The sequence below is a fragment of the Coenobita brevimanus genome, chromosome 74 (assembly GCF_032717465.1).
Source record: "Coenobita brevimanus isolate Jiangsu-jjx chromosome 74, ASM3271746v2, whole genome shotgun sequence".
Lineage (NCBI taxonomy): Eukaryota > Metazoa > Arthropoda > Malacostraca > Decapoda > Coenobitidae > Coenobita > Coenobita brevimanus.
The window spans coordinates 10,396,802-10,410,995 of record NC_137027.1 but is presented as its reverse complement, the minus strand read 5'-3'; the positions used below and the strand labels follow the sequence as shown (position 1 = coordinate 10,410,995).

Sequence of the window (14,194 nt, the reverse complement as noted above, 5' to 3'; positions counted from 1 at the left end):
TCACATGAATAAACTATGTTATACTGTACAAATAGCCTAACAGCTGGAATTCTTGAAATACTGTATATGACAATTCAGTACCGCCAAGACTGGCAGCATACAACGTTAAAAATCAGTATTACTGGAACTATTTCGTCAATAGACCTAACTATTCAAGGTCAAGTTCTGTGTACAGTGATTTCTAAAAAATAAGTTTTATACAATTCCTTTTTATTAAGAGGCTGAAAACATGTAGTTAACTTAAAATTTACAGAACATGTCCTGCCATGTAGAGTGCAATAATGGTTGACATATTTTACTTACTGGTCATCATCATCCAAACCTCCTTTCCCACCTTAGGACAGGGTGAGGAGTAGCAACATCCAGACTTACTGGTCATTGTATAAGTTGAAAATGAGTGAATTATCTGCAGCTAATCAAATTTTAAGATTACCTATACAGTAGGGCACCAATTTTCGCGCCTAATTGGGTCCAAAAATAATGCGCGAAAGTGGAATTAGCGAAAGTTGGGGCATTGTCTTTATGGCAAAAAGGCTAATTGGTTCCCGGTTATCCTAAAGTAACATCAGATTTTCATTTTCACTTGCAATACAGTACATCAAATCAATATTGTACATTACATTGTGAGATACAAACAATAAAAACTGTACAGTACACATTATATGAGGAGAAACATACCACAGAGACCAGGTTGAGGTGTTTAATGGATGTTGGGGGTAAGCATCCGAGGCGCGTGGCGGGCTTATTTAGCCACGCCAGACGTATTGGCGCCACCTCTTGCTGCCTCGCTACCACTCTCTCTCTCTGCCTCCTCAGATGCAACTTGATGCAACACTTCCACTCTGTGCTGAATTTCCCTTTGTGCTAGGTTCTCTTGAACAAATCCATCGAAATCTTCATCCAGGTTAAGCTCCTCTATGGCACTGTCAGTAGGGATAGCACCATGGTCGGCTGCCCCCTCGGCTTCCAATGGTACTTCCACCTCCGTTATTTCCTTAGTCTTCTGCAGGTAGCGTGTGATAACAGCCTGCTTCCCCACACTACCAGGTATAGTAGAGGCCATTGAACCGTGAGAATCCAACACAATGGAGCTAGCACGCTCGTACACAATGGCGGGAATGGGTGGACAGAGTGTTGACATGACGTCATTCAAGATGGCGGTGGGTTGCGGGCAGGCGGTGCAGGAAATTCAAAGTTCAAAATATTGTCCCAAACCCAAAATTTGTGCGCGAAAATCGATTTTTTTCAAGCGAAAGTGGAAGTTAGGGAATATTTGGTGCATGACGCGAAAGTGGATTCCGCGAATCCTGCTGTAGCGAAAGTTGGTGCACTACTGTACAGTAATTGATATTCTGACCTTTTACACGTAAAGGATATGAAGTCAACATTACCTAAATAAATTAACACTAAGACAATAAACACAGTTAATTTTATTTACCATCAAACAAACAAAGGTATCACAACTGCAGAATTACTGATGACACTAATTTTCTCTGTACATACTGTACAGTCCACTCTTTATGAGGTAAAAGGTTGAACAGTTCTATAAAAGGTTAACAAAGAGTATGTGGAAATGAACATGATCCTGAATTAAGTAGACTTGACCCACTTGAATCCAGTGTCTTATTTTATTACTGATGGTGATGATATTCTATTTAGGAAAAGCCTCGCACATTGAAGGGGTCAATGAAGGTATATCAAACTCTCCACTTTGAGAAATCTCTACTACCTTGAATACAAAGGTCAGGAGATGAAAAAATAAATGAAGAAATAAATAAAATAAGAAAATACATCACAGCAAAGGGGTTAATCCCAATAGACCGAAACGTAATTTCTATTTTATTCTTCATGCTACTAGACAACTTTATTGATCTTAGGAAAGCTACCAGGAGACAAGAAATTAATGATGGCTATCTGTATTACACCAGCCTGAAAAGTCCATTTCAAGTTGATTAAAAGTTTCTGCAAAGAACAAGATTTAATTTATAAAAACAAAAAATGCATATCATCAGATAAATGAGGTCAATGACTTATGGAGCCTGCCTACAAAGCTGCCTCCACTCTGACCTTCTTTTGATCAAGGTCTGTCATGAGGGCGTCAACCATACTGTCAGTTGTTACTTCTCGGGCCAGAAACTCTCCCACCATTGCCCGCGGTGGCTTTCCTCCGCCGTGACTCAGGACCTCACTGCGATACTTTTCACCCATATCCCTGACGATGACACTCGCTTGTTAATATGTAATATGATTAATACGGTGATGACTATGACATATGCTATATCCAGACCATTATCTGCATCTACAGAGGAAGGGAAGACAATACTATTTTAATATACAATACGAAACATGGATGCATATGAAATGTTTCATTTTATATTTCATTAAACTTAATAACCCAAGTATGTATGATATTCATAACAGCCAGTTTCATATTACCATCTACAATGGTAGGCTACCATAATCTAGTACATTTTAAAGATGGATGACTAGCCTTTCTGGACAAAAATAAAAAGACACTGAAATTCCAGTTTCATCTATTGACCCCCTCCACTCCCACATCACAGGAACTATGAAGCTGCTAGGACTAATGAAGCAAATATATCCCAATATCATCATAATGAGGAGTTTCCAGTGTGTATTTCCATATGCTGAAGTCCCTTTTATTATAATCACCATCATCATCATCATCGTAACATTTTTCTTACCTACAGACTGACTGAGGTTGGATAAAAAATCAAGAATAAAGTATGAAAATCGGAGGACTATCAACAGCACATGATCATTTAAACAACATTCAAGAGGGGTAAAATACAAGCTTGCCTACCTCTTGGAATTACTGATGAGGAATTACTTTTAACTTCAAATTATTCTAATCTAAAAATGCTTACCTACTAAATGGATCCTGCAAGAAGTATTTTTGCCAGATCCAAGAGGCTACTGCACGTGAAACAAGATAGGCATAGTATTTGGCTCCATATCCAACAAGGTGACCAAATCTTAACTGCCAGGCCTGGTGAAGGTAAGATAGTCTTAGTTATGTGGCAGGCTTTTTTTATGTTCTATTGTACTGCTGATTATCAGTACACTACAGAAATATTTTCACTCAGAGTTTCATTCATATATATATATATATATACAGCTGATCTGCAAGTTCTAATTTACAGCATTAAAAATTATGTAAAAGCTGTTATTTTGGAACACAGCATTGATATATACTGAGGTCTACCTAACAGAAATCTTTTCCAAATACCAGTTTATCTAGAATTGCTTAACTACACCCACATATTGAAACTGTTCTCTGCGAAGATATATGTTTTGGACCAACTTGGACCAGAAAAGGATTTGGGCCAAAACTGTTATATCTTCTCAATAAACACATCTTCATTTAGTGAGTATAATTTATTCACAGCAGACATGGTAAATTATGCAAACAACCATAAAACTGCAATGTTACTCACAGTGTTCTTAACATAGGGAAGACCATAATACTTATTCTGAACTTCCTCTAAGATCTGAGTGGTAGAAGTTGTTTCCTTCCACCTCTCTTGGCCATGAAGTCGTTGGTCAAGCAGTGAGTAGAAAGTCTGTAAGCATAAAGTAAAATATTAATGCTTGAACTATGTTGGAAGTGTTGCGTTATTTTGTTTGCTCCCATATGTGGTTTTGGTTTCCTTACATCTCGCTTGTTAATTCTGTGATATGCTGGCATCACCACATGAATAATATTACATGTGCTGGCACAACAGTTTTCCAGTTTACCATGAACTCTGATTGGGTGTAGAAAGTCAGTACTGTGAACGTTGGCTCTAGAGCTGCTGGAGGCCGACTGGAAAAGATCTGGGACAAGGTCATAGTGTGACCTCAAGAATGGGGGACTTAATAGCAAGGCTGCCAGAGATCAAGCAGCATGGACAGCCACCATTAGGAGACCAAGGCTGATGCATGCAAGCATGTTGGAGTCTTTATGGATGAAATGAAATGAATCCAATATCTTATTATGGCACTGTATTCATGTTATTTATAGATAACAGTATTTATATTAGGAGAGATTTTTTGAACTACAGGGGTTTGATATATCCTTACTTAACATATTCACTCCCATAGGCTTAAAAAATAAATCATCAGCATATACAATGAATAAAACATAACAATATGTTGTCAACCAGAGTGAAAAAATGAACCTATTATATCCTCACAAAATACCTGTAATTGCATCTCTGATGCTGCAAACACAGACTTGGAGGCTGCCATTTTCTCAAGACGCTCATGAGGAAGTCTTTCACCAGTCTTGTAATGGCGTGCAAATGTACCCAGAACTCTTGGGTCTAGAGCAAAGAATTCCATAAGGATGGATGGAACTTCAGCAAAGTCAGTGCTACACCGGGTACCAGTTACATGCTGGTACTGAGTCCTGCAGAAATAATTAACTGACATTACTGCACATCATTATCATCATCATCATCCTGACTTTTTCTCACCTTAGGATGGAGTGAAGTAGGATCAAAAACTGAACATAATATAATAAAACCCACTATAAAGAAAATAAAACATTACATGGATACTGATATTACAATTGCAAAAAATTTTTGTTGCAGCAATGCCTGTACCATACAGTGGTTACCACACTTAAGTTTGGCTGCAGTTGTGGGAATAATGCATATACAGTGCATACGCTGGCTACATTATCATCTTAACCCAGTTCCACAGCTTTTTATGAGTAGTAGGAGCTCAAGTATGTCTCTCAGATATTATATGAGAATGTGAAAAACAGAGAAGAAAGACCTACTTTCATCTCCCTCTCCCCTTAATGTTGGGCAAGTTATGAGGCAGTAGCAAAATAAATGAGCAATGAATCTTATACCTGGCCAGCATAGAGTGTAGGGCATGACCCATCTCATGGAAGAGGTTCTCCACCATGCCAGGGGTCAGCAGGCACGGGGTGGACCAGCTGGGAGGCGGCAGGTTCAGGTGTAACACCACTATAGGCAACTGCAACAATATGTTTACCCAATTTGGTGAAATGGATTTGGATGTTACTGTTACCATACCAGTTTCATTTCCAGTTTCCAGGTTAATAGAGTGATACCTCTTACCTAAAATGTCTGGACTGAGTTGCCTACCTTGGGTCCACACCAAATAACGGAAGAACTGCTTGCTGAACTTCCACCACTGTACAGCTGATTTGTTTGTTTCCCCCAGTTTACAGCATTAATTGCAGGGAAAAATAATTTGTCACATTTTGGAACACATCCCTAACATATAATGAAGGCTGGCTATGTAGTATTCACTCTTGAGTTAGCAAGTGGACATCATAAACTTGTATAAAGTTGTCTGAAGTAGCAAGGATATAAATACAAAAAGTTTCCCACCTGGTATGACCCATCAGGCAGCAGCTTCCCTCCTCTGATGGTGAAATGACAGTCCTGGTGAGCCTTGCCATGCCTCTCGTAGAAGTCACAGTAGATATAGCCCAAAACACCTTCACTCCCATGTTTCACTGTAAAATATTAATTCTTTATTGGAAATGGGGGAATTTTTACAACATTAAATGGTGACAGAGACACCTGGCAGTCATTAGGGTTTAAATCTGAGGGATGGTTGTAGATTATTGCTCTCATTATGCCACCCAGGGTTACATAGTGGTCATTCAAGCCTAAAATGTCTCTTGGTTCATACACCCATGCACAAGAATATCATTAACACACCTGCCAATTTATAAATATCACTACACCAAAGTTCCCCACTACAGGGCTCTTCCAACTCCAGTGTGACATTATAGAGGGACCACAGAAGACCACTGAGCCCCTCCATCACTGCACCCAGGGAGAAGTATGGGGCAAGGTCACTCCCGCTGATCAGGAACTTGTTTTGTCTGGCTTGGCTGCTGAAGTATGGCACATCCCACAGAGCAAGGTCCTGGAAAGCAGATACAATGACTGTATGCAATAAAATACTAATTTTCACTGTACATTCTAATTCAACATCAAACTGCCATGGAACTTCTTAATTTTTTTCAGGTCAAGAAATTTTCAAAATTCTATAGCTACCTATAAAGCTGAGTTATCAATTTCACCCAATGTACATGGCCAGTTGCTTGGGAAAACTTATTATATTTTGGAACAAAACCCTAACTAATAATAAGGACTGCCCCAATCTTTGGGGTGTGATAAAAACTTCTCAAAGCTTGAGGGGTGAGTGAGTGGATATACGGCCCATTTCAATTAGCACTTTGTTGATAAGTTCCACTACCACGCTTTTCTGTTCCTGCTTCTGGATCCTAACTAATCCATTTATTAATAGGAAATATGGATAAGATAATGATGGTTTTACTCTTAGAGTGGATTAACCTATTCAATCTTGTGGCATCCTCTTTAGCTGCCGTATTCTTGTTACTGTATATGAGTATTCTACAATCTTACTCAGCGCTGACTTTTTGCACTGAGGCGATTAGATACAGCTTTTAAAAGTCTCTTAATTCCTTTGCCCCTCTGTGGCCGAGCCTCTGGAATTTGGCGGGACCCACTGGCCGACCATGGGGCCGATTTTTCAAGTTTTGAAAGTTGATTTTTTTTTCTTGGCAAATTGAAGAGGAGCGTCTGGTGCACCTGACAATGCAATTTTTAGCTTCCTGTGCTGCACAATGAAGTGCGAAAAAGTGTGCAAATTTATGCACATGATATTGGTGACGAAGATATTTGTTTTCTCACCCAAACAAAAATTTCAACAGTGCTGAAATGGTTTGAAATGACTAGATACTGTATGTGTATTACGAACAAAATCAGTACATAATATGGTAGGTTTTATAAAACACATAATTACTAATTACTTGTATTATTATTTTTTTTCACATTTTTCGATGTTTATTGTGTTTATGCAAGTACTGTATCGAGTTATTTTTTGCGGTCTGGGTGGTTTAGTTTGTGTCCGAAGAGGGGCAAGAGATGATATTTTTGGACTCTAACCAGACCAGGGTCTTCCTTTGTGTGAACAGGCTGAACCACAGCATCTAAAATTCAATACTACTCATGATTAGTGCTTTGCACAAGGGAATTAGTGTGATGGGAAGGGATGGTTTTATATCCATATATTCACCACAAAAGCACCTCATATGTTGCTGAAATGCTTGCACAAAGCAAGAAATATGTAAAATGAACAAATTCAGTAAATAATATGTGTACTTATAAATAAAAATATAATTAATTTTTTCCCTCTTTTTTTATAATTATAATGCTTATTCCTTTTTTTTTTTTTTTTTTTTTTTTTTTTTTTTACTATAGGTGGTCTAATCTGTGTGGACAGTGAATAAAGATGCTATTTTTGGTCTGTTTCAAGATAATGAGTGCTGCTCTGTGTGTACAGGCCAAACCATCTTGACCCAAGATTCAGTATGACCCAAGATTCAGTATGACACAAGATTTGCATCATGAACAAGGGAATTAGTGTGAAGGTTTTACATCCACATATTCACGACATGAACACCTCATATGTTGTTGAAATGCTTGTGCAAAACAAGAAATATGTAAAATGAACAAAGTCAGTACTGTACGTACTGTACTATGTACTTATAAATAAAAATATCATAATTATGAATGTCTTCCCTCTTTTTTATCATGTTTATTCCTCTATGGAGTTTTTTTTTTTATTTTTTACTTTGGGTGGTTTAGGAAAGAGATGAGAAGGAAAGAGAGAAGAATGATAATAGGTAGAGCACTTTCTTTTCTTGACTCTCTTCTTTTCTTATTCTTACTTACACTAACACTTGGAGGGAGCAAAAAAAAAAAAAAAAAAAAAAAAAAAAAAAAAAAAAAATTGGTTTTACGCCAGGTATCCCCGAAGGCCTAAGGCGTTGCCCTTGGGTAGAGGGCTTTTGGACTGGAGCGTGTAGCATTTTATGACCAGATGCCCTTCCTTACACTAACACTTGGAGGGAGCAAAAGACTGAAATCCACTCATGACTGATTTACGATTCATACTGGCTATCTGAGTGGTTTAGAGGCTAAAATAGGTCTGTGTCAACATCTCCCAAACCTCTGTTCCTTTCCCAAAAATTTTTGCAGTTTTCTACAAGTTGCGCTACATTGACACCAGCGGCCATGCTACAGTAAAATGTTGTTCAACGCTGGCAGCCAAAGAAGGGTTAAAGCTCTTCCCTAAACTGAATAGAACTGTCTGGTGGAAACAAGAATTGAGAAGAAAAATACAACAGATTGAAGGGGTTAAAAAAAAAAAAAAAAAAAAAAGTCCTATATAGGTTCTGGAAACTGTAAAACATCTGTCATACCATACAACTTACCCTAGAATGAATATACTGAGCTTTCTTCATTTCATTCATCTCCGCAAAATCTTCCTGTGCACGAGGCCTTATCTCTCTCGCAAGGAGTTTAAGAAAATCAACAACAAATTCCGGAGTTTCTGCTAAACTACCATTGAGAGCCCTGAAAGACAAGTATGTATTTCATTACTACCTTTCAAAACCTTTCAAAAGTTATGAACTTATATCATTAACTAAATCAATACCTTTTCATGCAAGTGTTTGACAAAAGCTATAGTCTGTAGTTTTCACAAGAAAATGACAACTTAAAATTTTATGATCAAAGCTAAAATCTTTGCCCATGATAGCTGATGCATATTTTGTAATTTTAACTTATACATTCTTAACTATCCACTGCTGTAAACACCTATGCTCAGAAAACTTCTGATAGCTACCAAAATGTATAGAAAACTGGGTTATGATGGTGAAGATTAGAGACATCATTCTGCAAATCTGCAGACAAAATGGTTGGATCATCTTTGCTCATCTCTCACCTCAGAGTTCAGTACATAAATCCTCTTCATATTTATCAGCTAAAACATGTAACTGCTTTATTTCCTGATACTAAGAAAGAAAAACAAACACCTGTGAGCATAAGACGGAAAGCCGCAAAGCGTGGCCATTCCATGGCGAGCTTTGATCATCTCTGTCAGCAATGACTCTTGGTGAGGGTCGGGGTGCAGGAATATCTTGTATGCAGCTTCCCGTGTGATCTCCATGGTGGCATCAGCATACAGCCCAGTCACAATGATGTTGTCTCCCTCTATGGCAAAACTGGAGAACATATCACTTGGAGTAGGACAGTGGCAGGAGTATGCTGGGTTTAATATGAACATATGGTACTGTATCCCTATGGACTTGGGAGACAGAATACTATCCACATAGCCTTGCATTTCATAAAGTTACCAAAAAGGGCAAGAAAGTGGGGACTGGCAACCCTCTCCTTTCTATAAGCACAGAGATAAAGCAATCTGTACCATTTTGGGGGGTAAACCTTGCAGCTCCTTTGGAACAGAAGAGGTACTGTATATGGATTTAGATAAGCAGCTGATTCATTACAGTAAATAAGTGGAGTGAACAGTAGTGCTGTTACAAAGCTATAAGTTATTAGTTGAAGTAAAGACAGGAGTGAAGCTAGAGTGAGAAAATGGATAAAAGTAGAACCAGTGAGACTTACTGCTGTCTTAAACTTTCTGGTAGTTTCTCTTTACGTATGGCCCTTGCTTGAAGAGTACCATTCATAAAGTGCTGACCAAGAGTTAAGATTGATTCATTAAGGATGACTACTTGCTGTCGCAGATCTTCATTCAAGTGGATCCCTGAAGAGAGAAAAATAATCAAATACTATTTCAAACTTTAGCTCCTTGAGCCCAAGGGCTCTGTTTGTTTCAATCTGATTAACACCCACTTTAAGAAAGATATTCTCAGGTTGGTAGAGTTAAAATAAAGCTCAGTTAACCTGTTTAGCAAAATATAGTTACTTATTTATGTTTATTCTATTTTTTTTAACCCAAGATTCCCTTCACAGGAACCCAACAGCTCCAAACAAGCTAGCCATGACCCAGGGACACTTTCAGAGAACTATCCATGAGGTTTTCAATGATACACCTTGAGTGAATAGTTTAGTCACTGGAGCAACTGATGTTCAATGCTGTATGTGTGAACTGGCATCATTGGCATGCTGGGTTAGGTGTCTGGTTTATTTTGCATCTGTATTGCATTAAGGAAGGGTGATGGTCTGAGTGAAGTCTTGCCAAACTTACTATGTCAACTCTGTGAGGTTAATTTTGTCTTTGTGTAAGTCAGGTGGAATGTTGTTCAGAATGACATTCCTTGACTGCTTTGAAAAGCTTGCTAATTAATATGTGGGGGAGTTGTTTCACGATGCTTGTACACTATTATTAGGAGTTCATGGCTGGTTTTGGTACTGCATTGAGTGGTTGTTGTCGATGAGCAACCTCAGTCTTTATGGCTGAGCAAACCTACCAACCACAGGCATGCAACAGCCCCTACAGGGCCATCCTGTGTGGTGAACCAATGTTCCCTCGTGGTAGACAGTGTCTCACCACAATGAGGCAGAGAGAAGAGTGTGGAAGTTTGGTTGTTGGATGGATGTCACCTCTACATTTCTCCACCCAGTTAACAGGGGCATCATAGTAGCCTCCACATCACCCCATTAGGCCTATGAGGTTATATGGTTACGACCCTGCACTGTAAATGGTTTCCAGGGTTAGAAGAAATCATTAGGCTTGTCATTCAGTGTAGAGCCACCTGAAGTGGAAAAAAGGGTAATAAAAAGTGACATGAAGGATGGGAGAAATAGGAAGTGAGTTGGACAGACACAGAAAAATAATGATATAGGAAAAGAATGAAATAGGCAGCACAACATCAAGTGAGTGGATGATGGTCGCCACCACCTACCACTTCCCACTGAATGCTAAGAGGCAGTAATGAGTTTTTGATTTCTGTCTGGTATAGGGTGGACTGTGATCCTAACATTATCCAAATCCACTGATAGGCACTTACCTGACTGTTCAAAATCAAAGAGGAAGAGTTTTGCCACATGATCATCAACATCTGTAGTAGGGAACTTGTCTCCATGTTGTACAACTTTACACAAACTGTCATATAACATCCTGTGCGTGTTTAACCTGCAAAAAAGACATAGTAAAATACTGATGAATACTAAAACCAAGCAATAAACTGTACATTACCATATCCTAAGCTATAATAAGATCACTAACAAGAATTAACTATCACATATATCACTGGCATCACAAATAGAACAGTACAGTACAAGCCTATCTGATCCTAAATACTAAAAAGTTCAGGTCTATATATGAAGCAGTTATCTACAGACTTACAGTACTTCAAAGGTGCAATGAGTGTACAATAAAACATTACGACCTGTATATTAAACACCCAGCCTGATAAAGCATATTGTTCTGCAATGGAGTAATGTCTGCAGATATTTGGTATTGTATATCATATGTAATATACAGTATCTGGAAACAGTCCAATGTAACCATGAGAGTCTGAGATAATATTAAGTAAAGTATACATGCATACTAGCATGATACTGGACACAATAGTACAGCATCTACTGTGACAGGAAATGTATACAGGGTACTTGTGACGGATACTTTTCATAAAATGAAAGATGTTCAGTTAGGTACTGATTACTTCAAGCTTTTTATTTTTTTAATAACATATCAGACTGCAGGTAACCAAAGAAAGTCCAGTACGGTAAGTTTAAAGTCATTTCAGGTGCAATGTTGATAGTAGGAAAGATGCCATCACAAGTGTTACACAGCACTAGGATCATGCAGGATTTTAATGTGAACAGGGAAGCCATGGGTCAAGGTCAGCTGGCGGAGACAACGGGGAGTAGGATAGGGAGACGCATGCAGAATGTGCATGCATGGTGACCGTGCTTGGTGCTATGCAGGACTTATGAATACTGTCACAGATGGTGGTCGACTGTTGGGATTTTCCCAGACAGCTTTTTTTTTTTTTTTCCCACATCTAGTAGGCTTGGTCAGGGTTTATCTTTCAGTGCAAAACATGTTTAGCACAAATCAGTCCCACATGAATTGAGGCTCTACTGTGCATATAATTACTTTAAAGAACACTGACTCACTAGGTAAATTTATTTCAAAGGGTTATGAATATGGTTGTCAGTACAGTAAAATGAATTTACTTACTGTTCTACCAGTCCCCCAATGGCAATGCAAGCATCCTCTGCTGCATGCGAGAAGCGAGGCTGGGGATGAGCCATGCGGATAAATTCTGCCAGGTCAGCTACACGGCACAGGGAGTCAGAGAGTTCGTCAAACACCTGGTGGTAAAGGAAACTCTAGTGATACTGACATGCACTGAAATGTTCACGAGGAGTGACCAGACTCTGAACACCACAAGGTTCAACAAGACCCTGAGCTTTTACCACTCAACATATGAGAATGGTTCCCAAAATTAATGAATCACTGACTTTTTCAGGTGCCTGTCAATCTGAAGACATACTATGCTATGTCAATTAACATACAGAATAGACTTAAAAACAACTCTAGAATAATCCATGTGTCCCATCTTGATCTGTCAACATTTCACAAGGAAATTCCAGTAGTCAATTAAAAAAAAAAAAAAAAAAAAAAAATCTAGGAAGAAACAACTGCACCACTTGAGTGACAAAAGAAGCAGGTATCAAAGATAAATTGTGCATCCACTCCACAAAGATCAAAGTAGGTGTTACGGGCACTGCAGATGTCACAACAGCCAAAGAAGTCAAATAAGGTCAGTTTCACTCCTCTACTAGCCTATATGTTAGGGTTCCCCATCCCACAGAATCTAGGAGGAGTTAGCGTAACCATTACTGCATCTCAACATAAATGTGCTGGGTATGATATTCTGGGAGTTCAACAAGGTCAGCATGTCACTTGTTTTTTGAGTCCAGTCATTCAAGATGACTTATGTGACATTCCCTGAACTCAGAATGGTTGCAGGGGACCTTCCTGTTCCCCCTTCTCCAAGTATGCATGATATCATGTGTGGGTACCCTACCATATTAAACACAGTTCATTAATACACAGGGTTTTCATATAGCTTACAGGAAATCAATCCCTATTGTCACAAGAGGTCTTACAGTCACATGTACAATCCCTTTCTTATGCAGCAAGAAAACAAAAGACACCTTGAAAATTTACCTCAACCATCTTACGTGTCCTATTATTCGATAAGCATTCTTCCACCAAATCATCTGCTTCATGTATTGCATTTTCCTTCAGCAAGTAGAATCCTTCTGGGTCTTGAAGCTCAGGTACACCAAATAAGCCCTGAAATTTTTTATGTAAATAGTATATACTTATATAGAAACCCAGTTCAAAACATACAAGGATAATGAACACTGTTGTAACTACTTATACTACCCTGAAACTGATAAACCTCTTCAACTGATCCTTGCTTTAAGAATGCTCACAGTATATATCCACATTTCTGGTAAACTTTCATAACATTCTAAGACTGGAGACTGGAGCTTCTGAAGAAACTTATGAATTTCTCTTAAAATATGTTATGTAAAATGTTTAAAGAATGAGAAAATGAAAACATGATGCTAATCTCATCTTTTACCTTATGCTGTCCAGTGGTAAAAATTTGTCAAAATGTTATTAAATACTTACTGTTAAGCCTTTAGTAAACTGGAGACTTAGTAGTTTGCTAGGTTTTGTGTTGAATGCAGAGGCTAATGGGGACCAAGTATGAACCAACCCGGCTCTGTGCACCGATTTGTGGCTGTTTTTTAGTATCTTCCACTGGCCAAAGACTGATTTAGTTCTCCTAAGTAGTAACATCGTTGCCAAGAGACATTAACTACGGGCTAGGCCTAGGTCTTGGTTTTAAGGCAAGTTATATAATGAACTAAACATTTACAAGTCTTGGCTCTTCTTCTTCTTCCGTCTCGGCTCTATTGTTTGTTTAGGTTGGGACTTGGGAACCTATTATATCCGGATTACAATATGGATGTGTCCATCTTTAGTAGAATTATTATGCACATGAAGACAGCGTCATTTTCAGTTGCAATGATTTACCTTACCAAAACCATTCAATTTGAGCGTTTCATTAAGAGCAGATTACTATAATATCTGTACGTAAGAGCAATAACGCCGCGCTGTGAAACAATGCCATATAGTGAATATTGGAGACGTTTTTTAAATAACTTTTCTTGATTCAGCCACTAAATAACTTGTCTTAGAATTACATATGTGTATCTTTATCACAGGATAACGTGTCAGTGTAACTGGAACTGCATTTGTCCGATGTAAATGTATTGAAGTTTCTATTTTGGTATTGCACGGCAACTCTAACTAGCAAATAAATACATGGCAACGA

General features: G+C 38.4%; 1 protein-coding gene across 1 annotated transcript; it reads right to left on the bottom strand.

Annotated features, from left to right (window-relative positions):
* Positions 1–1,763: 1,763 nt before the first annotated feature.
* On the bottom strand, positions 1,764–13,672 carry LOC145407751 (mitochondrial intermediate peptidase). The gene is made up of 14 exons (XM_080278624.1): positions 13,486–13,672; positions 13,012–13,140; positions 12,016–12,149; positions 10,838–10,962; positions 9,489–9,630; positions 8,897–9,085; positions 8,294–8,435; positions 5,706–5,916; positions 5,370–5,497; positions 4,862–4,989; positions 4,204–4,411; positions 3,459–3,584; positions 2,889–3,010; positions 1,764–2,212 (listed from the first exon to the last, which is right to left on the bottom strand). Exons 1-14 carry the CDS (start codon positions 13,654–13,656, stop codon positions 2,044–2,046), a joined length of 2,124 nt encoding a protein of 707 aa, XP_080134750.1. The 5' UTR covers positions 13,657–13,672; the 3' UTR covers positions 1,764–2,043.
* Positions 13,673–14,194: the final 522 nt, after the last annotated feature.